The 27,453-nt window shown below is 32.1% G+C and overlaps 1 protein-coding gene across 14 annotated transcripts in view; it reads right to left on the bottom strand.

Annotated features, from left to right (window-relative positions):
* ASPP (Ankyrin-repeat, SH3-domain, and Proline-rich-region containing Protein) overlaps positions 1 to 27,453 on the bottom strand; it is a 704,899-nt gene that overhangs the window by 8,656 nt on the left and 668,790 nt on the right. For 10 of the 14 annotated variants that reach the window (XM_088232182.1, XM_088232180.1, XM_088232181.1 and 7 more), the window contains 3 exons: positions 9,369 to 9,559; positions 3,312 to 3,468; positions 137 to 997 (listed from right to left, as the gene is read on the bottom strand). In XM_088232182.1, the coding sequence (XP_088088308.1) occupies positions 137 to 997; positions 3,312 to 3,468; positions 9,369 to 9,559 (1,209 nt within the window). Of the gene's footprint in view, positions 1 to 136; positions 998 to 1,272; positions 1,386 to 3,311; positions 3,469 to 9,368; positions 9,560 to 13,270; positions 13,811 to 27,453 lie in introns of those variants that run through there. The other 4 variants (XM_088232191.1, XM_088232190.1, XM_088232189.1 and 1 more) reach the window with 3 other exon arrangements.

A 27,453-nucleotide genomic window follows, 5' to 3' on the forward strand; every position in this document is an offset into this window, starting at 1 on the left:
TATAAAATCAATATACATTATGTAACAAGTATAAATAAATTTTAAAAAGTTTGTTTTTGCTTTTCTGCAAAATGGCCAATTTGGACATACCACGGTGTACTTCTGGGGGTGCGAAATGTGTAGGATGTGCACTCACCATTTGTGTATTCTGTTGCCCAAACGCTCGAGTCCCCGAGTACGGCTGCACCTTAAATTGTTCTCCCACAACCTTCGGCTGCTCCGCTCCCCGTCCCGCATTTTCCTTCTCCTCCGCGTTACACTTGCCGGATGATTCCGACTTCTGCAGTTGGAATGGTCCGTTCTCTCCCTGGTATCCGTTGTTATTGTCCCCCTGTGTTAATGGCGTAGCTAATCCTTTGCTGATGGTCAGCGGAGTCGAATGCGCCGTCATGTGGTTCATGTTAGACCCGGTAACAGTTGTCAGAATATTATTTACATTAGAAGAGGACGATACTTTGGTTATTCCCGTCGGTTCGCTCGGCTTTTCGTCGTAAAACTGTCCCTTGGCGAGTTTGGAGTTCCCGTTAGAGGTAAACTTTGTATTATAAGGCAACGTTTGATATTTCGGGTCAGATTTACTTGCGGCAAATTCCGGAAGGAATTCATGTTCGTTGGATCGCTGTTTGTTGGACTGGTTGTGCACGGGGACACTATTTTGATTATGATTATGATTCACCGATTTCTGAAGGTCGATATTATATTTATTGATATGTTCTAGTAAAATCTTTTGATCACTTTGTACATGCTGGTTCGTAAGGCCCTGTGGATATGTGTTGATTTCGCTTTGTTTCCCCGGATACGGTTGGTTGAACTGGGTTTCCGTCTGCAGCAGGTTGGCCTGGAGTCGCTGGGGATAGGATCCGTTGGAGAACAGTTGGTTGCTGAATTGCTTCTGCTGCAAGAAGTGCCCATCTTGGCCGATATGGTTGCCGATATTTTCAGATTGATTGACAAGCTTCATCGGAAGATTGTTTTGGACCGCGTTGTGTTTCAATGCCTAGAAATAAAATATATAAATTATACATTACGTCGAAACGTGCTTAATATTACGTACTTTTGCAACAATATTTGATACACAGACGAAAGGTACAAAGTAATTTGATGTGCAAATTTGAGAGCACACTTGTTACACGCCACCAAAACGCAGAGATTACACAAATGAAAGTACAATTAATTTTAAAGTAAAAATGAAATGGTGCACGACAGTTTTGAAATAAACACTTTGTCATTAGCAAACAGAACAATTGTACAGACAAGAATTGAAAGTTTTACTTGTGCTCATGAAAATGATTCAATCACAGGTTATTCAATTAACACTTATTATTATGCTAAACAATAATTCGCTATTATGTCACATTTTAACTACAATAAGAATTACACTCAAGTTAAAATTGAAATCAAATTCTGCACAACAATACATCGAGAAATATGTTGCCAGTTTTTGTCGCTAGGTTGCCAGATTTTACTGTGCAGAAGAGCTCATTTCTAATAATTTCTTTGAAAATCCCAGTAAGGTACCCATTTAAATAAGAATTATAAGCAAATAATATTTTTTCAAATCCGTTTTTTCGAACACAATACAAAATATGTAATCCATCAAAACAAACATTTCATTTTTTTTATAACCGATTTGATATGTTATCCAGAGATAATATAAAACTATTACTAGTTATGTTGAGTTATGTTATCTATTTTCGTGTGGCGCACACAGAGATATAATTAAATAATGATGACGCTTCATATAACGCGAATTTGAAATCGTGTTCTAAAAAGTATCGAACAACACTTCTGTGCAAAACGCGTATTAGAGTAAAAAGAACTAACTGTTTATGCCGCTTTTTCTGAATTCAAAGCTGTACTTCGCGCTCTTTTGCACTGATTAACATTTGCTTAGCGTATACAAAGAAAAACACTATTTCCCATCATATAAAATATGAGCTCCGGAACCTATGTTGAAAAGAAAACAAATCGGGAGCTTGAGCACCTAGTGTATATATATAAATGACCAAAACCAACATTTCATTTGTTTTTATAACCGATTTGTAATGTAATCTATTTTGGTATGCGGTATAGCATTGTAGCGGGATTTGTATTTAAAAAAAAATGCACTGAAAAAAAATTGGAATTACGTTGATTTCATCCTAATTTATTTAAAATATATTATTATGAAATATTAAAAAATAAGAGAACTGTAGATCTGTGTAACAACATCAACAATATTTTGAGTATGTTCACAACTTTGTGATAAATCAGGGTTTTAATCTTAATATTATTTTTATGATATATATTATACCTCTGTCGTATGTATTGTTTATTGTTTGTGAACCATAATAAACCCAATAAATAAATATTCAATAATCAAGCTGTTTAAAATATGACAGTCTAGGCATTTAATGAGCTTATGATCTGTCGTTGGTCGATAGAGTGCTGTCAAATATTACTTTTCAAGTTTTTCGTTCCGATAAATTATCTAGCTACTGGGTGTATAGAGTCATTGTATCAGTTCATTGCCGAATAAGTCAGCATTTATTGTAATGCATAATATTATTTTGATCTGTTTGCAAAACAGTAAAGGTAAAAAATATACAAAAAAGCAAAATTAAAGTAAAATCAAGTAAAAATGAAGTAAAATTAAAGTACACGTAAGCAAACATATTGGGCACTGTCTGTTCTCACTAGGTATTGTAAATACCTGTTCTGAGTTAGCCAGTAATTTTTTTTTAAAGTATAAAATTAATACAGCATATTTTTTTAGAGATGTCTTAAGATAGTTGATACAAAACTGAATAATATATTAAAATATGATAATCTTACAAAAAAATATGTAACGAAAAAATCTATGCTCAGAAATTGTAAAAATATTTTTTTTTTTGGAATTTACTTAAATTTTTCATTTAGAAAATACAGAGGGTCGTCTACAATATATTCTAAAATACGTTTTAAAATCTAATTGTAAATTATAGATATATCCATGTACGGGCGAATGAAGAATACAGTTCTGTGTGTGAATAAAACAAGGTGTTTTCGACTCTACTTCAGCTGCCAGTCCGCAGACAATAAAAAAATGGAGTTAAAAAAACTTTTAAAATCAATGTTTCACACCCACCCTGCCAGGAATCGAACCTTCAAACTTCGAGAATGGTAAGCGAACGCACCAACCGCGACACAACGAGGTGGACTTATATCGACTCGATTCCATTATTATAGCCATTGAGTCGAAAACAATCATTCGGGATATTTCAGGCACAGAACTGTATTCTTTATCCACCTGGACACTGAGCGTGAATAAATAAATAAATTATAAAACTCACCTGAAAGTTATGGCTAACACTTTGGGCATGAGGAATGTGGTTATAGGGTTCTACAGCCGCTATGTTCCCCCGAGGAATCTGCCCCTTGTTGAGTCCGCTGCCCCCATTCCCTCCAGGGGGGTAGTTAGACAACTGCACAGGAGCCGGATTGCCCGCTCTGGAATAATTAACACGGAGATATTCAAACAGGGATGAGACCATTTGCATTCTTGCGACATAGCCAACCATCTTGTTGGAAAATGCGACACCACAGCGGCGACCACAGTAAAAAAAACGCAGACGTAGCCAGACTGAGGATAAAAGAGAACTGATAAAAATATACGTATAGGTACGTAGATTTTCTCAGAGCACGAATTGTGTCATACCCAAAACCCGGACGACTTTCGCTCGGAGACATCTCTCATTTATCGCACCAATAGTGTACAATATTTTGGAAGAGCGTATTAAGCTTTCAAGGACAAAAACTATTTTGGAGAAAGGAGTTAAGGACTGGATTTTTCTCAGTGGGAGGGATTAGAGCAGAAAACTCCTTGATGACTATCCGAATGTTTGAGTTTACTGTTTACCATTTTGATGTGCCATGTATTTGTTTTTAAAAAATTATATTTATGCTTCTGGTCCTATATTTGTGGTGATATACTCATGAGTCTGAGCAACAAATTGCTAGTCCCATCTCAACACAGGACTTTTAGTCCCATGAAGTTGGAACTTATGTCTCAAATAATGTACAATAAACTTATGTATGTAAATAATTCAATAAATAAATAGTTATGAAGTGTGCAGGTCTTGGTAATGCAAGTTAATCGCAGCTTTAAAAGTGGTGAAAGTGATTCATTGGTAGTACTATATTGTTGAAAGTAAATATTTACATTTAAAACTAGTGAAAAATGATCCGATGATTCACGATGATTAGTCAAACTCACCCATAGGGGTAAGTTTCAACCAAGAGTAATAATTTTCGCTCTTTTACATACATACAACGAAGGCGTTTCGAATTTTCGGTTTAACAACAAACGTGTAACGAACGGTTTTGGTTTGCGCTTGCAATGAGGAAGTTCAGTGTTTTTTTTTTCAAATCAAAATACTTTTAAACTTAGCCAAAAAAATAAATTTTATTTTGGTATATCGTTTTATCAGCGCATATTATTGTATTTCTGAAATAACTCCGCGTGTGACGTCAGAGGTTCTTCTCTTTCAGTTCTCCCGATTGATTCGTTTACGGTTAGCAAACCGGATATCCTTTACAGCTCTCATATCATTGGTTGGTTCATATGGACCAGTGGCGTCGTTCAAAGTAGCGAGTTTTTATGATTTTTTTCGTACATTTTCAAGAAACTTTGCTGTACAATTTAATAATCTAATTTTTACCGCGCGCAAGAAAACATTTTTTGTATCCAATTTCCCGTAAGGCTGAAGTTCCTCATTCTCGACTTGAGTACCTATGGCCCGTTGTATTGCTGTAAACTACAGCTAACTTCGTGATTGATAATCTTAGAATCGTTTTTGTCCGTATGGGCGCCTCTATTAACGGGTGGCATATTATTACTCTGAGGTTTCAACTTATCATAAACTAATTATCTAACATTAACGAATCAGCGATCATATGATTAATTAACTATTCCTTAATGTTGTTGCTCTGGCATTAAAGCAAATGAAGAAAAAATTAAAAATCATATAACTAGAAATAAAAAAATACTACAAATGGACATAAAAACCAAAACTAGTAAAAAACATAATACATCAGTCGATAAAATTGTAGTTTGTCTTATTTATTTTTTATCTTTTCTTCTCAGTGCAAAATACCCTACGATTTTTAGAAATAAAATAATATAATCGTCATCGTCTTTTCTTTTCTATATCTAACGACGGACTGGGCAATGCACTGAAACACCGATCGCAGAGTATCTTGATATTTTTTAGATTCATGAAGGTAAGATGATCAATCTCACGCTTCATGTGTCAGTCCAGGGATTGTGAATTATTCCAATGTAAGAAACCTTGTTTAATCAATATTTTTAATGTCTACCATGTTGGGAATTGAACCCGAGACCTCTTGAATGGCAGGCGAACGCCCCAAACCACTTTATCGTCCAGGAAGACAATTATAATAAAAAATACTATAATGATGAAAAATAAAAAATCACAAAAGGACCATGAACCATCCTAATAGGAAAGTGTTTTTAATATTATCATTATATATTCTAGTTAATTATGTTATTGTTGTTTAGGTTCTGTTTGTTTGAAATTAATTTATTTACAATCCATTAAAACGTATCTTAAGAAAATACATTTTGAAGTGAGGCATTATTTTTTAAGTTTTTTTTGTCGTAATGTTTAAAATGAGAATTAAATTTGTTTCTGAAAATGGCGGACGCATTTAAAAAAGCTTATGTTGTAGAATGCCTTTGGTTTTATCGTTGACAAAGCCTTTTAAACACATTGTTTCACGAACGATTGACTGCTCACTTGCGATAAAATAAAACCATTTCTTTGGGATAATCTGTCAGTTAGTGTTAACTAGACATTAAACATAACCTATCCGGACCTGAGCTGGAAAAAAATCCGGGAGTTCCGGAGGGGGGTACCAGAAATACCCCAGCTAAAATGAAATAAATACTACTTAAAAAAATCTTGTCTTATTATGATTGTTATGGTAGTGTTTATAAAACTGTTTCATAATATTTTGAGTTTTCTTAGAAATTCATACATTTTTTCATAAAATACTATTGCGAAAGGATGGTATGTGACATTGCGCTGCTCTCGCTGTTACACATTAGAGAGAGATACAGCAAGAAGTTGGAAGAGGGAATGCGTGTAAAGTGTAACGCATGACATTCGGATTTTGGGGGTTATTTCTGGTAATAAGAGATCAATTCGAAAGAAGCACAGGCGTGAAATGACCAACATGTCAAAGATTACTAAACTGTAGAGCGAATCAATTGTTTTTTGATTTTTTAAAAATATTTTTTTCAAAAATATTTATAAAGTAGTCTTAAATTAAAGTTCTGCTGAGTTAAATGTACACAACTAATGTATGTATACATCTTATGTATGGATACAACTCAGATGTTTGCTGTTTGCAAATATGTGAATTATGATTGAAAGAATCTGTCAGAAAAATATTTAAATCATTTTGATAGATTATTAACAACATTATGGGGTAGGGTTATGCAAAAATTCAATCAATATGAGGATTACCAAATGGTATTAAAAATAAGATGCTACCTGGGAGACCGTAGATGCCCTCCTTAGGCCGGATGAGTTTTAATAACTCAATGTTCCGGGAACAAACAGCACAAACCGTCAAAAAGTTTATTAAATCCAACAACTGCTGGAAATTTTAAACACAAGTAGATCTAGAAGAAACTTCCTACCACTAAATAAACTTCCGTAATACAATCTACACATATCAATATAATATATTCTTTATTTCATTTAAATTATTTTTTGACAATTCTTGATAGAATTCCATTGTAATGATGTAATAACTTATATTTCCATATAAGTTATTAATTTAAAAAATACTTGGTACACTTCCACTTATTTATTTTGACCAATTAACGCTTTCATCCTCTAATGGGCATCTTCAGACTGGTGAATATTATACAGTGTGAGGGTAATTTATATAAAACTAAATATTATTAAAAGCGCTAATTGGTCAAAATAAAATAAGTGGAAGTGTACCAAGTATTTTTTAAAATTAATAACTTATATGGAAATATAAGTTATAACATCATTAGCAATATAATAATTTGATGCATTCAGACGAAATATCATTGGATATTAAACACAAAATAGGTACATGAACAACAACTGTTATTCTAGCAAATTGAATTGAAAAATACTCATTTAAAATGTGAGAGATGTAACATCTGTCAAGACTGTAGTCGTTTTTTTCTTAAATAAATAATAGTTGGTTAAATAAGAGTTTCGAATCATAAAATTATTAAAATGTTAAAAATTAAATTATTAAGATAGATCTAAAAATTGCTAAACCGTCATATCAATAAATTGTTCATTATTTTAAATAATACCTAGGTACGTATTCTGTTGGGAAGTTAAAATTTATCTTAAATTTTATCTACAAAGTGAAAAATATATTATGCATACATTTTTTTTTCAAAACATGTTCAATTAAAGGTTACGGACGAAGATACTTTGAATGTTCATACAAATATTCTGACTTTCATACATAAATATCTATATTAGTTTATTCCGTCTCAGTATATACCGATGAAGTGAGCCGTTCATAATCGCGGCCCGAGGTAAATTAATTTGTGTAGATATAATATGTGACTATGATATTATGCAAGTGTGTTTATGTACGTACATTACTTAAATTAATTGTGTATATAGTAAATCCATAACACGAATTTATTGAACTAATTGGAACTAAAAAATAATGATTACTTGTGTCATATGTAATTTTGTAAACAAAAATTAAGAATTTGTAATAAATTAGTATTAAACTGCCTCTGTTCACCATGAGACACCCGAGGGCTAATAAATTATATTTACATACGAAAGAAAAAAACGATGGTGAAATTGAAAATACGAGTACCATACACAAAATCATTTTTATAAATCATAACTATTCAATTATGTAAGCATTTCAAAACAAATGTTAATTTATAATACAAGAGATTAACTGATAATATAATAAAAAAACTGCCTGGGAATAATTTAAATTCCATCATATTTTTATACTTCGTAAGAATAATATTCTAGGAATAAGATTCAATATAAAATTTTATCAAACGAAAGAATTTGATTAAAGAATGCCGGCTAGAAAATACACTTTATCAAAATTATGATAACATCCCTTGAGGGAAAACAAGTTTATTAATGAAAATATACGAAATATTTAATTTAAAAATAAGAATACTAAAGTATTGTAAATAAATTTTGGATACAATAGTAATATTGTGATTATTCGATACAAAAGAAAAATAAAGCTGTTTTTTGGTATTTCATGTCCTCCGTAAATTACGAGATGAAGGGATTACAATCAATATTTTCATCGGTATGTATCGAGACGGTACACTAAACTTTTTTACTATCTCTGTATACCACGATATTTCAAAGTTGGCTCTGTCGACATGTAGATACGAGTTTTCAGAAAGATGAAAAAAAAAATGGTATTGTTTATTTTTTATATTGGTAAGCTATAAAAAAAATATAATTATTTGTATCTACCTAGTAGGTACATAATATAATGTACGTGATAAAATACTATAAATTGGTATTTTTATGTGGTTCTGTGTGATACAACAACTCTCATCTATGAAATCAACCCGAACGACGAAATTTCGTGATATTTATATTATATTATGTAGCTATATTGTCCATTAATTTAACACATAACTTATATAAAAGTTTATAAAAAATAGCACAATGAATTCAGTCAGTATTAGGTATTCTCATTAGGATTTAGTAAGTTTAAAATATCAACTGGCTGATTTGTTCTAGAAATTAATATTACCAAAAACGGCCGCGTCGAGCGCCACATGTGTTGCAAGTCATATGTCAAAAGTATCATCTCAAAGAAAAATAGTTCTTAAGCAAAATGTTTAAAATACTGCTTTACAAATCGAGAATTTTCAAAGAATTTGTGTAATCTGCAAGTTTACTCTAGGAGAAAAATCCCGCCTCTGGGTTTAAGATGTTAAAAATGTAGTACACTTATTTGTATGAAGAAATAAGCTAGAGTAATCGGCTAGTTCCTTGGCTCATTGCTGGCGCTGGGTGCGCTTTATTAATATTTTATTTATATTTGGAGAAAAATACAAATTTTGGCAATGATTTGTAAGAAACGGTAATTATTTGTTTGTTTTTCCGTAAATAAGATTACCGTAAAACACTATTATGGATAGTCAAAAAAAATAGTAAGCTGCGCAAAATCGCTTATATATGCGATTCGCCCCTGGCCTTCCGTATCTTCCGATTGTAATCGCCCCCAGAACTCTGTAGGCAGCTCGGAGATGCGCTTCTCTATATAGGTGGATAGCTGGTATACTGGCCGACTTCTGTACACGTAGTCAAGGCGGTGTTCTGTACCTGGAGGGATGGTGTTGCTTGCCCGTGATGTGCGCCGCCAGCTGGCGGTTGGCCACCCGCTTCCTCTGCAGGCGGCCCTGCAGCTCGGAGATGCGCTGGTCTATACTGGCCATCTCCGCCTGTCTCGCCGTGAGCGCCTCCCTCTGCTGACTCAGGCGGGCGTTCTGCTGCTCGTTCAACTTGTTGCGGTACTGAAAACAAAATTGTCAATCCGTTAATTACTTGAATGTTTACAGGTTCCGTTTAAGGCATCAATGAGAACTTCTTATGGTGACAGTCTACGGTGGAGGTTGGCTATCACCATGGTATTTTTTTTTGTATTCGGAACTACAGTGGAACCACTCTCTTAAGTTTTTAAGCCAGGAGATACGTCGTCTTCCTACACTGGGTTTTCCTTCAACTTGTAATATGGAACGGATTATTAATTATTAAATTATTATTAAATATCAAAAGTAATAAGAAATAATTATTTGATTTTACTGAGTGTGCGTAAAATTGAAAATAATTTTGACATAATTACCTAAGCACTTGCTTACACGCTCGGAGAAGTGTGTTTACATAAAACGTCTTCGCGAAAGGTAAATTGTATAGTTTTTTCTAGAACAGTTTCATAAACTAAAATCAGAGTACAAATGTCATATTGCCTTTTTAAGACACATGAATTTAAGAATTACAACGTAGAATAAAAATCTACCGTACATTCACGGAGACTGGACCACTGTGAACGTGCAAACCACGAGTCCACCGCGTGATATCGCATAATCGGCCCATTTCACACCACGTCGAAAATCTACACGGCATGACAAAACGGTGGATCGGTATTTACTATTTTACAATTATTTATTTATTTGATGCCTGGCAAACGCAATAAACAGTACACCATGAGATCGTCTAATTTCCAGTCGATTTCCCTTTGCAGGATTTTTACCTAAGAGTTTCTCGCTAAATTTAAATAATGATTTTGATAAAATTATCATTAAAATATCTTTTTTTAAGTTTTACTATACTATTTGAATCAGGTTGTGGTCCCGTGGCTAGTGCTGCAGACTCACGGATCAGAGGTCCGAGTTTCGAACCTTACTCTACCCCAACTCGATTTCTATTTTCTAATAGTGAGTCATTTACAAATCGTTGAAAATAGCCACCAAAATTGAAATATTTGTGCAAATTAAAAGAACGCCAATACATATAATTTTTTAATATACATATATTTTTTAATATCGTATTAACCGAGGCATTTTTATTTAAATCATTAACTATGGAGTTTAAAAAAAACGAACATTATAAAAATTACCAATTTTTGTTTTTCTGAAAATGTTGTATATGTTTTTTCTGTATTGCTGTTGTTTTTCTTAATAAACAACAAATAATTAAAAATAACAGTAAACAAATAGGTTCAAACGAGTTTAATAAATGTCAATCCACTATAATTTTACCGTGCCGTTTAGATTAATATGATATGTGTGAAATAGGCTATTCTCCGTCAGATATCACGCAGCTGGTTTGTTTATTTGGAAATTCTTGTAGTAATGAACAGACTTTAGGGGAGAATAACTTTAGAATTATTGATCTCATCGGGATCGAGCCCCGAGATTTCAAGTATATTCTAAGATTAATATGTAGAATAACAAATATTAAGAATTTTCTCGACTAACTAAAACAAGCTCCCAAAAATACTGAAAGCTTTAACAAAAGCATGCTTTTTATTAGTAGGAAAATATTTTTTATTTAAAAACCAGTTTTTTGTAGGAACATTAATGTGTTTTATTTTGGTTGTTTGCGGTGAGAGGGGTGTAGAAGAGAGGGTAAACGGGAGGGAGCAGAACACATTATTCCACTTCGTCTTAACCCAATACCACCCTGGCACTTTTGTGGATACTAATGCCCCAACACTTGCTATACTAATTGTGTATATTTTAGACCAAACAACTCATTTAACGTATTCAAGAATAATTCCTTTAATACGTTATTGACGATTTATAAACAAATAAACGGAGATTTCCTATCCGGATTAAGTGAACCAAAAGTTTTGCTTTGTGTTTTTAAAAAGAAAAGAAAGGCTCGAGAAAAAAGTTTTTAGTATTGACGGTCACGGTCGTATTTATTAAAATATAATGTACGTGCACAAATATATTAATGACTTTAAAAGGAATAGAGATTTCTTTAATATTTATAAAATAAATAAAGAAAAACTAGCTGTGCCCACTACTAGATTGCAAAAAAAATCTTTCCAAAGAAACTGTATACGCTTCTACAACAAAATATCATTAATATTCAAGCTTTGTCAGTCAATTTAAAGTTTTGTCAAACACGAGCTGTTTAGAAAAAACAGCTTTAATATTATAGAATATTTAAAAGAAAAAACAGCTTGGCCAAAATTTATGTTTTTCGCTATGATGTTGTTAATATGCAGCGGATTCTATGCATCTTACATTTTAAAAAAAGAAAAGAAATTGGGTACCCCCGGAAAACGCCAAACGACGGACATTTAGCGGAAAACATAAAACCGTAAAAAATCAGAAACAGTTTTTGCTTTTTTTTTATTCCCGAGTATTTGTCCACACTTCTAATTATTGTAATTAGTAGCTTTTTATATGGTTCAGCTTGTTAATTTTTACGAAAAAGTTTAAAATTGTTTGTTCAAATGAAAATTTGCTTTCGTTTTGTTTACTTTTTTTTATTTACCAAACTGTTCAAACATTTGTTTAAACGTAAAAATCCATTTTATTACTTTGTTATTTTTTGACTGGTTTTGATTTTTTATTTAATTTAGAAAATTGTTTTTCCCCTTGTCATGATAGTAAATATGTACTGTCTTGACGAATATGTTTAATATTTCTGTCCTAAATTGAGTGTAACTCCTGAGAATGGAATGCATAATTAAACTTCTTAGATTTTCACGGCCGTTAAGATGCACAATAAGTTTTTCTGGGTTATTATGCCGTGTGTCGTTCGTACTCTCTACCGACGTTTCGGATCGCGTTACAGCGTCCATCATCAGGGTTGATGTTATTTGTGTATGAATATGTGTTACGTTAGGTACTTAGAATTTTTACCGTGTCGTAGTCGTTTTTGTGTGATGTTATGTATTTGGGACTTGTACCGTGTCGTAGTCGTTTAGATTAATGTGTACCATTATGTACTTAGGATCTATACCGTATCACAAATCTGTGTTACATTGCAATCTTTATGCGATTTCTTTATGACTGGGTACCAGGATGTTTTTAATCGCATCCCATCATCTCTGTTTATGTTGTCGGGATGTTTGTAAATCTCAATTGCTTCTTTTACTAGTCGTGTTTGGTGGTTCTTTGGCCTCCCTAAGATTATCGGCTCTGATTATGATGGACTATCGGATTATGATGGACGCTGTAACGCGATCCGAAACGTCGGTAGAGAGTACGAACGACACACGGCATAATAACCCAGAAAAACTTATTGTGGAATGCATAATGTTAAATCAATAAATTAATTATTAGTATTACCTGTGTGATTTTGAAATAAATAAATTTAAACCAATTAAGAATCTGAATGCAATATACTTTTCACAATGAGTCACGATTACAACCGTTCTATTTTAAGGCTCATTTTTAATTGAAATTAATAAAATTTGTTGGTACTAAAGTCTAAAAGCTTATAATAATAAAACTGTAAAAGTCGTTTTAAGTTAAAATATCGTTAAGTTAAAAGCTCGCCTCGGCAAGATTTGGCAGTGGCGAGTCTCGGGAATGTTTTATTATGACAACAGTAAAGTGCAGCTTTTCTCGGGTGATGAAAACGTTTTATAACAGCAAGCCACTTGGGAGAATAGTGGAGCTGATTAAAAATATTCCGTTTTGAACAGATTAGAGGTTGCGAATGTTACAAAATTAAAATATAAACATATTGTGTTATGAACCTACCATTAGGGGCCGCGAGATGTACACGAGCTCAAAACACACCACAATGTCGTTTCACATAACATTTTACATGTCGAAGAATAGGTTCCATATATCCCCGCTTACATGAAAGTAATTATCGAACAAGCCATCGACAGCTAGATACATAAAATCACAAATCGGAACACTTAACAGACTTTCGAAATAAGATAAAACGTAAGAAACGTTGGTGGTAAAAGGGTACGAGATCATTTTGAAGAACACTTAAAAAATATTACTAAGTAAATTTCGTTCGGCGGTATTACTTTCAAGGACAAATCAGAAGCGTGTCAAAAAACAAAATGGTGGCGGAGAAAATTCGATCAAGGATCGATTTTAAATTTTGTTACTTTTTCAAATTTCGGCGCCACATCACAAGTTAGGAATGTACGGATGACATAATTAGAGATGGGAACGCGACGATTTTCCCTCCCGAATCGATTTGTCCACGAGTGTTATTTCGTTTGTGTATTGTGCCGAGCCGTTTGTTTTACTGTCCAGTTTGGAGTTTGGACTGAGAGCATTGGCTGTGACAGACATCGGATCGACCCTATTTTTCCCGTCCCAAATCCAAATACAGATGCGTTCAGTTATGTGCAACACAGTTGGCAAGGGATTTACGTCGCTATACGCAGTTGATTAAATACACACACGTTTTAATGGCACGCCGGCAGAAAGCTCGTATGTTTATCATCGAGTATCGCCACAACAATAGAACCAGTAATTCCATTTTATTGACAGGGATCAAAAGAACACCAACAATTATCATCTGGGGATCGAATCTAGTACGTGGTGACGTAGCTATATGAATGTTCGTGGGAGTATTTGCGATGAGTGATTTATTGCAACATTTAAATAATAGCTAATGGTTCTAGAATTATTGCAAAAACAAGTATTTAAAAAAAGAAAATAATGATTTTGTAGTAGGGTCAGACGGGGAACAGAGTAACAATAAAAAAAAACTATGAAAATCTTTGTTCTTTAGTTGACACTTTTCTTTCAGTATAACGAAATTAAATTGTATTGATATTAATAACATATCTTTAACTTTCTTTAAAAGTGAAATTTCCAAAAATAATTCAAGTTATGATGTTGCGCCTTGAATCCGCAGCCTATATTATGCAGGTTATGTGCAGTTCTGTATGTAGGCACATAATAAATGAACACTGTATGGTCAACTATAGTTGTATTATTTATTATAATGAGCAACTGTGTGACCAATATTCATTTACATTTCTAGAAATATTATAGGTTTTGTATGATTAGTTATTTTATGTTTTGTATAATTTTTATGTGACAACATTTACAATAACAATATTATGTGGAAGCCTCTAATTGTACTTTATGATATGTATTTATGGTATAATTGATTCTTATAAATGTATAAATGTCTGTTGGCTTTCCAATGAAATAAAATAAAATAAAAATAAAATAAAAATAACAAAAGATTATCCTTTACTAAAAATAAACGATACAAAACAAACTAGTGAATTCAAATATGAGTGATTTTTTGAAGTCACTTAAATGTTACACTGCACCCTCTATGGAGGGCCCCTGAGGGTATCAAAATGATTTGCTTTCAATTTTAAACAGTTTGATTTACAATAATTACAATATTTTGAGGTTGTCCAAATGTTTGTAGACAAAAAGCTGGTGTTCACCCCCTAGGGAGTCATTAAGATTATTAAACTACAACAGGGACGGTAAACATTTTAGAGAAGGGAATATGGAAGTCTAGGCATTTACAGGGCTTATGACTTGTCATTGGCTGGTTTAAGTGGCCGCTTTACACATTGTGTAACATTCACCATAATGTAACATGTTCAAACATAGACAAAATGGTGAATGTTACACAGTGTGTAAAGTGCCCACTTAAATAGGTAAACCGGTAATTGATAGTTCATAAGCCTTGTAAATGCCTAGACTTCCATATTCCCTTACGTAAAATGTTATCCATCCCTGTTGTAATTTATTAATCTTAGAATTTAATAACTGGTAAGCTTTTTTGATTTATTAAATGGCTTACAAACAATATATTAAATAGGAAATACATTTACTCACCAATGCTTAACTAATTTGTAAAAGCAATAATTTTTAAAATAAAGAATAAAAATCGTAAATATTGTTATCAATTGCATAGCTCTGTAAAAAGATGACGAATGTTGAATTCTCATTGGCCATTGAGAATACAGTGTTGCAATGAAGATAAATATAGGAAATATTATTACTATTATAGTAGAGCCTTTGTTACACTGTTCTCCATTTGACCCTACACAAATACAGACCAAAGTAGAAATGTAAACACTGCATTTTCAAAATTTAATTTATCAACTCCATAAGGATAATAACACGCATCAGTTTTAAAATATGAAGCGCTTATCTGATCCTTAAGCTTCCGACCATAATGCCTTTTGCATCATTAGAGCAAATACGGAGGGCGATACGTAAAAAGTAAAAAAAAAAGTTATTTGGTTTGAAAGAATAAACTTTAATTCGACTAACCTCTTTCTGAAATACAAACAAACCTGAATAAATTTGTTCGCCTTATGCAAAAAAGTTATAACAAATGCACGTCACACATGGATGAGTAAAAGGATACTTAAGTCCTGACACACCCACCTGCTCGTGATAAAGACCGCCCCCAATAAAAATATGCACGTAACATATTGTATGTTAAATTATAATGTTGGTTCAAGGGAAGGTTTGGGAAGGAAGTCTGACATAACTGCCTACACAAAGCAAGCCCACATCAGCAGAATATAAAAAGTAAAACGAAAAAAAAAATACAAATATTGAAATTGTCAAATCTTCGACATATGTCATTTTATGAAATATCAATAAACAAGGGCAATGAAAATATTTATGAATGACTGAGACGATTGACTCATGCACGAAAGGCTCCGGGTTCGATTCCCGGTGAGAACACAACTATTAAATCAGATTTTTCTTAAGGCCGGGTGTTCTTTCGTATTCAGCACTGTAATTTGGCCGTCTGGTCTGCTGCGGTGTGAAATAAATTAATAAATAAACAATACCCCAAGGGCGCCTTAGAAAAGCTCTCAATAATAATTGGTCTGTCTGTTTGTATTTCACGGTTTGTAAACAAATGGTTCTGAAAAATGTCGGTATCAATAAAAAGTGTCTTAAAATTGTACTTAAATATTATTTTTAAATCTTTTAAAAGATTTTAAGGGCTCGTTACATAATAAAAAAAGTCCTGTAAATATTAATGAATATTTGTTTTTAATGGAAATTGCAGACGATGTTGCTAGAACGATGAAACCCGTTATTGGTCCATCAAAGTAAGGGGATTAAAGTGTCAATTTATAATTAAATTGTTATTTTATTAATTATAATTCTGTGTCTTGCTGTTATTTATAATTCAGACAATGAATTTTGAAAATGAACAGCTGCACACAGGGAAACAAATTAAGAAAGAAACATTGAAATGTGTAACATTCACGATTCTGCCCATGTTTAAACATCCATACTTTCTCAACTTTTCCATTTGTGAAGTAAAAGAGCTGAGACTTTTATTGATGTGCGCAAAATATTACAGAATATTCATTTAAAAATGGTATTGTAGAGTAAAGTGATATTTTTTTTTATCCGTGGGTTTTGAATACAGTATTAAAACGTATTATTACTAATATAAACAATTAAACAAACATATTAACCATACGCAATTTGAAAACCCAATCCTACCTAGGACAGTGAAATCAACAAATGGAAGAGATATGGATCTTCAAAACATAGGTGAAATTGTGAATGTTACACAGTGTGTAAAGTGGCCACTTAAACCAGCCAACGACAGGTCATAAGCCCTGTATTTACAGATATTTGCGTAGACCTACATATTCCCTTCTCTTAAATGTTCTCCATCCCTGTCGTAATTTGTTAATCTTAATGACTCCCTAAAGAGTAAAATCGAGTATTTTGTCTACAAACATTTGAACAAACTCAAAATATTGTGATATAATTTCGTTTGATTTTTCAAAAATTTATTTATTTATTGATTTTTCTTGTTATTATTTATATATTTTTATATTTTTCTTGATATTTTATGTGAATGTATATTATTTTGATTGGCGACTAAAAACTTTTTTTTTTTACCTTTATATTTTTATTTTATTTATTAATAACATTGTACATACATTTATTAGAGACAGAGACACAGTTTATAGCGACACATGAGGAACGACCCATGCCTGTGAACTTGCCCCGACTCGCTAGCAAATCCGCCTGGAGTCGGGGCACAAAAATACATGCACACATATACATATACATATATTCGCATATACATTTTTATATTATATTTTATACATACATAATATTAAGTTGTACATATTATTAATACTTTATACATTAGACCACATATAACAAATAACATTTTACATTTATTACTATCAGTCTAATCACCATGTTATATGCATCTATAAATGCTGTATAATATAAACCTTTAATTTTCAATAACCTTTCAATCGTGTTTTAGTTGACCTATAGTATTATTATTATTATGGATACTTTATATAGCGGAATTTTTGTTAAAATGACCTTAAGAGCACCGTACAATAAATTTCCAGACACGACTTGTAGTTACAGAGCGCATGGACGATATGAAACCTAGCTCCCATTTACATTTACAGTGTTACAAAAATGTTTAAAGATAGAAATCCCTGCAAAAAAACTGCTTTTGCAGTTTTGCGGGAATTAAAAAAATTGTTTAAAATTTAAAAAAAAAAATAATAAACAAAATAAAAAATAAAAAACATTGTTAAAAAAAAATAAGGGTTTCCAATTATTTTTTAAAAATCGTTTACAAATAAGAGCTGGGGTGGTATTCTGAATCTTCTCTACCCTCTAGAGAGTGATTAATTTGAAGATTTTTATTTTTTATTTGCTTCATATAATGGCCACACTGATGATTAAACGTCAAACAAATTTCTACAAACACGTGCAACTGAATATCGTATTTTTTTCATTTAGACCTTTATTGCACTTTTTATAACGCATTTTGGGTGTGGTATTTCGTTTCGTTTTTATCATTTGTACTTTTCGCCTTATATGTATAATTTATATTTAATATAATGTTTGCGTTAATGCAACATTTTCGATAAAAAAAATGTAGCTTGCATGTTTTATAATGTTATCAGACCCGAGAAAATATCTTCAGAAAATGTAGGTTACTACATGCGATTAGAATTGAGATTGGGAAATAAATTATTTATAGAAAAACATTGGATCAGATAAAGAAATGTTCCGACTTTCAACTCCAGATGAAATATTCGAAGATAAAAAATATCTATACGGATAAAACGAATGCATTTTGAAAGTTTTACAGAGATTCTGTCGACAGATTTGTTTTTATAAATTTACTGTTTTCTTTAGAGGCAATTTAAAAATTCTTTGGGAAGAATTAATCTATAATCCAGTAAAAAAGCTTCTCGAAGAGTGAAGTGAAGAGATAGTACTAATTGGGAATGAAAAATTTTAAGCCGTCCAAATATTATATTGGCTACCCAGATTTTCTGCTTTGTGGAAAATAAATAAAATTGAAGAAGATTGACGTCTGAGATTTTAATAAATTGATAACCATGGAAATAAAGAGGCAATTAAACTCGAAGAGAAAAATGACAAAATATCATTTCACAAACGTTTACACAAAAATAAAAACACATAAAAGACATTTTGCTTATTTATTTATTAAGAGACATAGTCAAATTCTAATCAAATAAATAAAACAATTTTGTTTTTAACCTATTTTCAAATTACGTAATAATATTATTAAAATAATCTTAATTTTCATAAAGACACTGGATTAAAAGTTCTTCAGGTTGAAAATAAAATATTTAAATAAGACAACTAGGAAATCCAAGAAATTAAAATAGCTATTCAAAATAAGAAAAAAATTATAAATAACTAAATGAACAATATTTCTTTTGGTCCACTCCTGTCTAGTTTTAAGCAAATCCATTTCACATTACAAGACAAAAAGACTCAATTTATTAGTAACATACACACTAACTGATATAATAAAATAGGATAGAATTTATTAGTTAAGTATACCTCGAAAAAGAAGCTTGTGTAGCTTTGAAACCGGTCGGTAGAAAAAAAAATGTGGTTAAAAACAAAGTTCTTTTATTAACAAATTACAACAGGGATAAGATACCTTAAAGAATGGAATATGGAAGTCAAGGCATTTACAGGGCTTATGACCTGTCAATGGTTGGTTTAAGTGGCCACTTTACACACTGTGTAACATTCACCATTTTGCCATGTTTGAACATCCATATTTCTTCAATTCTTTAATTTGTTGATTTTAGTAAAGTAAAAGAGCTGAAACCTTTATTGTTGTGAAGAGATTCATTTGACTGAATTATTTCACATACTAGGCAACGCCTGAAAATAATTATCCCGTTTTTAAACCTCTTCTTGGACCAGTTGGTTTTATTACAACATTTGAGTTTGCCCAAATGTTTGTGGACAAAAGACTGGATTTCATTTTTTTTTTTATTCTATTATATTTACTTATTTTAGCACAATTTATAAACGTTGACAAGGAATACAATAAAATTGTAAAATCAACAAAAAAATAAATAGCAAAGATATGGACGTACCATAAAAATATAATTACATGTATATATATATATATATATAGGACTATATGTAAGACCAATAATGACATATGGCGTTGGAGCAAAGGCAGAGACATGACTGTCTAGGACTAGGGATTTGACACGTATTGAGAACTTCCGAGATGAAAACACTGAGGATAATAGCAGTCTAAACTCTACGAGATCGTGTGAGAAACATTAGAATAAGATAGATATGTGAGACTGAGGGCATGGTAAGATGGATATAACAGCAAAGGAGTGACTGGTATGCTCATGTTCAAATAATGGGCATCACCAGACTCCTTTATATTGCCATATGTCCTCGTGGAAGGCCTCCGGAAGGTGGAAGGACAGCTGGGCATCCATCTCACGGGAGAAACAACCTTCTGGAGAACAGACCACTCAGGTTTATTGCAAGGAAGAAGAAAAATATGTTTATTTGGTTGATGAACCAAATGTATAAAATATATGATTGAAACAATTATTCCGAAAAAAAACTTTCAAAATGATACGCATTGTAAAAAGTGTAGCGTTGGAAGTTGAAATGTAACAAATGGGAATCGTTCTCGCTTTCGAGTGTAATCGAATTTCGTATAAATCACGAAGCCTCCTTTAAGCCGTAAAGGTGGGAATAATTTCTCAAACTGAAAAAAAATCTATCTTTGATTTTACGAAAAATGAATCCTTTCAATCGTGATACTTTATTTCCGGATAAATTTGTCTCGACATAAATATTAGGAAATCCCTTTCTGAATCAATTTGTCTGAGAGAATGATACAGGTAGGAGAGTGTGAAATTATTCCTTTCACGCGAATCGATGGTAAACGGAAAAATATTCGATTTCGAGAACAGATATTCAATTTGTGATGAGTGATTTGTCAATAAATCAAAATTTCTCCCGAAAACCAATCAAATTTAAAACGCGTGAAAAGATGAATTTGATTTGACTGATGAAAAAATAATTTATGTTGCGTAGATGATTTTTTTATATTTCTCAGAAAAAGATTGATAAATTCTTAATATTACATGTTAGTTGATTTCTCTTAAACAATATGTATATTTTTTAATTCTCCCTTCCGTTCCTTATCCTCTCTTCATGCATCCCTGTCCTAATCTCGCCCCCTAGCATATTTCTGTTTTTTTTTTAAATAATTATTTTCTTTCATTCTTTTTTTTATGTTATAATTTTTGTAGGTATGAATTACTATTTTATTTAACACTTTATAAATATATACATATAAGGGCGGGCATATTGCCTTAAGGCAATTTCTTCCCACCTACCCAGACCGTTCAGTTTGAGAAAATAACAAGTACAAGGACATATTGAATCTTAGTAAATTTTATACAAAATTAAAAACAAAGATTCACTAAAAAAATAAAACATTTATAAAATAAACACCATACTATGAAGAGAGGGGAGGGAATGGGAAGGAAAGAAGAAGGATAAAGGAACAACTTATATATTTAGATAATGAAATTTCAATCTTGACTTAAATGTAAATAAAGAGAAGGGGCGTCTCTAACACTAGTGGGTAGATTATTCCAAATCGAACAGCTACTAATGTGAAAGAGGAGGCAAGAAAATTAGAGCGATGAAAGGGTATTCAAAGGGTTCTCTCGTTACTATAACGAAGAGATAGTCCGTGTTGTGTTCTGATCGTGCCACCCTAAAAGCTAATAAATGATAATACCTAAGTTTATGACTGAAGTCATGAATGGAATTTCTGTACCATCTATTTTGAAAAGAGAAAGTGTGTAAAAATTCCCTTTCGAATACATTTTTTTACTACCAACAAGTACAATTTGGGGTTTTGTTGGATTTATGAGAAGTACATGTATTTTTGTCCATAAAGAGATATGCTCGAGTGCAAGTGACATTACTTTATGTGTTTCAACAATGTCAACGGGTTCGAACTGAATATACAATATCAAATCATCGGCATATAAATGGTTCGAACATAAGTTGTACATAATCATTTTTATTTATTTTTACTTATTAAAAGAAAACCACAGCCATTATAACAAAAAAATTCAATGTTTACAAATAAACCAAAATTAAAGGCCAATTATAGTTTGCTAAATATAACTAAATATTACCATTTATTATTTAGTTAATTATTCATTCGTACGAATAGATATATATTCCAAAAAAATAATAACGTATCCCTAACTCTATGAGCCCAAGAGCACTGTGTTTAGTTGGGATACAACATAATTAATAATGTGTATGCTTCCACCTTCTATTATGTTGTATCCCAACTAAACACAGTGCTCTTGGGCTCATAGAGTTAGGGATACGTTATTATTTTTTTGGAATATATATCTATTCGTACGAATGAATAAATTAAAAATAATAAATTAATATTTCGTTATGGAAAATCCAAACATATAGCAAACTATACATTGGCCTTTAATTTAGGTTTATTTGTAAACATTTGAATTTTTTTGTTATAATGGCTGTGGATTTCTTTTAATAAGCTTCAAAAATAATAAAAATGATTCTGTTCCCTAGTTCGCCTGCACCTAGAGTATTTATATGCCGATGATTTACACATCAAAGTCTCCATATTATATATTCAGTTCAACATGGATTTTTAAGAAAGATGGGCCGGAGGTTGGGCTTATCCAGATACCAATATACGTATTATGAGTTAGAAACTAGTTAAATATAGCTTCTCTTCAAGACCGTCGAAAAAAATCCGACCTTCTAGTCCTGTTGAAAATTTTCAACTCACTTTTTGATGCGCCTGAACTACTGAGCTCAATAAAATCAAATATCCCAACTAGAAACCCTAGACAAAACTTACTTTTTCATACCTATAAACATAGAACAAACTATGGTTTTCATTCAGTCAGCCAACAAACATACCAGTTCTGATTTCTTTGATAACAAGTTGTTTTCTTTCAAACGATCACTAAATCAAATTCAATTATAAACACCACTCTCCCGCTTCCACTCCCACCAAGTTTACTATAAACCATTGTGTCTTTCTACTTTCCTTTATAATAATTTTCTGTGTATAAATATGTCCTTAATAATGCCCATTGGGCGTATATATAAATAAATAAATAAACACATATTTCAATAAACATCTGGACAACGCGCTTATTATATTATATACATTTATATAATTTTTCCTAACTTTGTACAATTTGGTTTTGAGTCCATTTGATATCATCATCGCTCCCCCTTCCGCACCCAATGGTGCATAGGGCACTGCATCGGTACACCAATCGTAGCTTACCTAGATCATTTTTTGTTACATGAAGGTATAACTAGGTGTTCAAATTTTATTTGTACAATTATCTAAAATAAATACACAACATTTAGCTTCAGGAGCCAGTTGAGGGACTATGAAATGTTTTAGTGTAAAAATACCTTTTAAAATAAATTGTTCATGTCAACCATGTTGACCACTATGCTACGAAGCCGACCGAGTTCATGCAATATATCTGATGTTAACTATAATAATGCACTTTTGTAAAACGATTTTTAGGAAAAGTTTGCATATTTTTATTATATCTATTCTTGATTTTGGTGCTAAAAACATTAAGCATACATATTAAAACTTTCCTATTTTAAAAGATCACACCGAAATTTATACAATTATGTAGGTGGTAAGTCCATCACAAAAGTCAACAGGTGGAAGAGTTGAGGAAATGTGGATGTTTAAACATAGACAGAATGGTGAATGTTACACAGTGTGTAAAGTGGCCACTTAAACCAGCAAATGATAGGTCATAAGCCCTGTAAATGCCTAGACTTCCACATTCCTTTTTCAAAAATGTTTTCCCTCTCTATTGTAACAAATTTAGAAATGAACGTGCTAACGTTTTTGTAATCGTTTGATTGGTGGGCTCTATTTATCGATAAAACGATTGATCGTTCACTGGATTTTTAAAGTTTTATTATCATTTATGTCGTGTTGATTTTATATTACTGTGCAACAACTATAGTGAAGGTGTAGATTAGGTTTTGCATATTGGTTTAATTGGCGTCCTGACGAAGAGACGGGTAGGTCTCGAAACCGGTAGGCATAGAAAAGTCGGTAAATGGTTATATACAAATATTTAATAACATTTAGTATATTGCAAAGATTTTTTCCTTAGCACGAACTTCAGTAGAGAGATTTGTTCACAATACATTTCGGGAAATGATTTCAGAACATAATGTAAGCAATTTGATGGCAGTTAAGTTTACATTAGAGTTTGAAGTAGTGTAGAAAACGACCCTCTTTGCTAAACACGTGATGTGTAAGGGTTAGATATTCGGTTAGGTAGATCCACGCACTGATAGGGGATGAACTTTGTATGTACATACGAGTATGTACGTAGTATGAATACGTACGCTGAAATGGAAACCACCCCACCGCGAAACACGGGTTTCCGGATGTTTCAAGAACTTTTCTACAGGCAAGTAAAATATATTTTTTATCACATTACTGTTGCTGATTCATTTCATTATTACATTGTTTAAATTATTATAACATTATGTAGTTTTTTGTTTGTTAAAGACCTCTCATTAGAAATATCCCAAATGGCGCATTGCATTAGTATCTCGATCATTTGATCCATTTAATTTTTTAAAAAGAGATATAGACTGTCAGGCATTTACAGGGTTTATGGCATTTCGTAGGCTGGTTTCACTTTACGTATTACAATATGTCAGACTGTTGTAGATATTTGCCATAACTCTGTAAAAGGTTAAAAATTTAAAAATAAGCCTGTGTAGTATCTTTTTTAATTTTTTATTACGCTTAAAATTTTAAAAAATCGTCATCATTTCTTTTTCACATTAAAAGGTGCATAGGGCAATGTATTAGTTAGCTGCAGCGTTGTTTGAACACCTGTTACATGAAGGTAAGATGATCAGTCTCACGCTTCAGGTGCCGATCCAGAAACAATAAAGTATTGCAGTTTAAAAAACCTTTAAAACCGATATTTCACGCACACCCTATCAGGAATCAAAGCCAGAACATCAGGGATAGCAGGCCAACATGTCACCAACTAAAAATAGGGGAACTTATTTTCAATAGATTTTATTTGCTAGGATTTTTGAACACCGGATCACCTGAGAGCAGCCATCGAGTCGAAAGCACTCGTCCGGGGTTTTAGTCCTATTTCACACACAGAGTAGTATTCTTCATTAGCCTAAATACTGATATATATATCTGTTGGTTGGAATAATAAAGGCCAATGTCGTGAATCATAATATTACAGAAAAGTAATTTTTTAGCCATTTTGTGGCGTTTTAATTAACTATTTGACGTAATTGATAACAAACATTAATAAAAAATATGCGTGAATAAAATAGTTAAACTATTGAGATGCAATATCTAGAAATGACACTCCATACAAATTCTGGCTAAAAAGTTGTCCCCAAAGGAAAGAGAATGACCACCGGAGAAAGCAAGTGTCGCACGTCATATCACGTCGACTTTGGCAAGCAAAATACGTAGTACAGTAAAAAGCAGGGACATTTTACACAGGTCTATTGTAAGTTCTATTCAGTACGTCGCTCTTTTCCGCATATGTGTCACCTTTGTTTGTCGTTTCACTATACGCCCGACTAACTGAGCAGGACACAGGCAGAAGATAACTCACGAATTGGTAACATATTAATGAGACGTTTTTTGACATTAAAAAATCTATTTTAAACAAGTATTGATTACGATTAACATTACTTACCGATGTAAGGTTATATTATCGTTTTTCAAGATCGATTTGTGCAGTGCCTTGGCGTGCATATAGGCATTTTAGTAATTGCGAGGAGACAAAAGTTCAAAAGTAGCCGAAGACTGCTCGCAACAGACTAAAGTCCGTTCTATCAAACATATGCCAATTGGCCGCAGGTTGAGGGACCATATTTCGAACGCTCATGCTTACTCTAGTTATTTACAATTGCTGTTAAGAAATATATAGTGGGGGTGGATTGCACACGGATCGATGAGTGGATCAAGCCAAATAGGTAAACTGTATGTACTGTTTATGAAATTTAGTATATTGGTAAATATAAATTAGTTATGTTTTTTATAATTATTTTAGTTTATATTGTTTATTATGTTAATGAAAATTAGTTTTATTAGATTGATTACGTTTATTATTATTATTATTACATTAACTTTATTAAATAACTAATTGAAGGCATGTTTCATATTTTGTAAAATGTTTTCCTCGGCACGGGACAGTGAGGGAACATTATTATGTATAAAAAAAAGAATACAAACAATGTAAAAGTATAAACAAATAAATAAATACCTCAATGAGTTCGATACACTTATGTTTAATTGACATCGACCCTTTACAAAATGGTGGCAATAAAAATATTAAATCTGACATTGGCCTTTCTAGACCCTATCAACCGTATGTGTTTATAAATATAACACTTAAAAAATCAGTAACTATTTAACTCTTAAAAAGCTGCTGAAATTCCACATTACAACATCGTGTTATGTATTTGTACTGTTAAAAATACTATTTTACATAATTATTTATAAAAAAAACATATTTGTACCTTAAAGGATGAACCACGTGAGTCAAATTAGAGGAAATGATTAGAGGAAATGATTTCCAAAACACGATATTTAAAAAAAATAAATGAGATAATTTCAATCTTTCAAGAACTTTCAATGTAAAAAAATGATTATTTTGATAATAAAAGAACATATTGAAATAGCGTATCTGGGAGAACTGATGTCTTTTGCATTAAAACGAAGTGAACATCAGGTTTATATTTCAACTTAAAAAATCATTTTTATGGCGAAAGTCCACTTTGCAGGTACTGCTATTCATCGACTTACGACCTATGCGGCTTACGACCGTTCGACTTTACGACCACAATCCGCGATCAGTTGTGGTGTGTGTTGTGTTGAAGGTGGCGCGGAAGAAAGAAGCGAAGCAGAAAATCAACGTCAAGGGACTATCCGAAGGTTGACATCTTCTGAATAATCTTCTGGCTCATTTGGAAGAAATGGACCAAAACATCGGACGATTCACAAGGATTGAACGGATGGCAAACGATATATTTTGCGCATATTATGAAATATACGAGAAGAAGAAAAAACAAACGATCCAGAGAGCCCACCAAAAAAAACACACAAGCAACCAATAAAAAAATCCATGCATAACACCTGTATTTTCTTTTTTTAAATGTTTTTTAAATATAATATTAAACCACTTTTAATGAAATATAATAAGTCAGGAATGGTAATGATTATTCACCATCGACCAAACCAAAATAATGAGGGTGTCTATGTATATGTTTGTGTATATATGTATGGGTGTATATGTGTGTGTATATATGTATGTGTGTATATATACATATATGTATGTGTATATTTACATAAATGTATGCTTATATGCATGTATCTGTTGTTATGTCTGTGTATTTATGTGTGTATGTGTATGAATGTTTATAAGAGTGCACACGTGTGTATGCAATTATATGTTAGTCTGCCTTAGCACGGGTTTTCTCCTATAAGGCATTATTTTTTAATACACTAGCGGACCTGACAGACGTTGTCTATTTGACTATAACCTTCGAAAAAGACTATT

Source organism: Micrasema longulum, unplaced genomic scaffold (assembly GCF_059751315.1).
Source record: "Micrasema longulum isolate JH-2025_06_02 unplaced genomic scaffold, ASM5975131v1 h1tg000955l, whole genome shotgun sequence".
Taxonomy (NCBI): Eukaryota; Metazoa; Arthropoda; class Insecta; order Trichoptera; family Brachycentridae; genus Micrasema; species Micrasema longulum.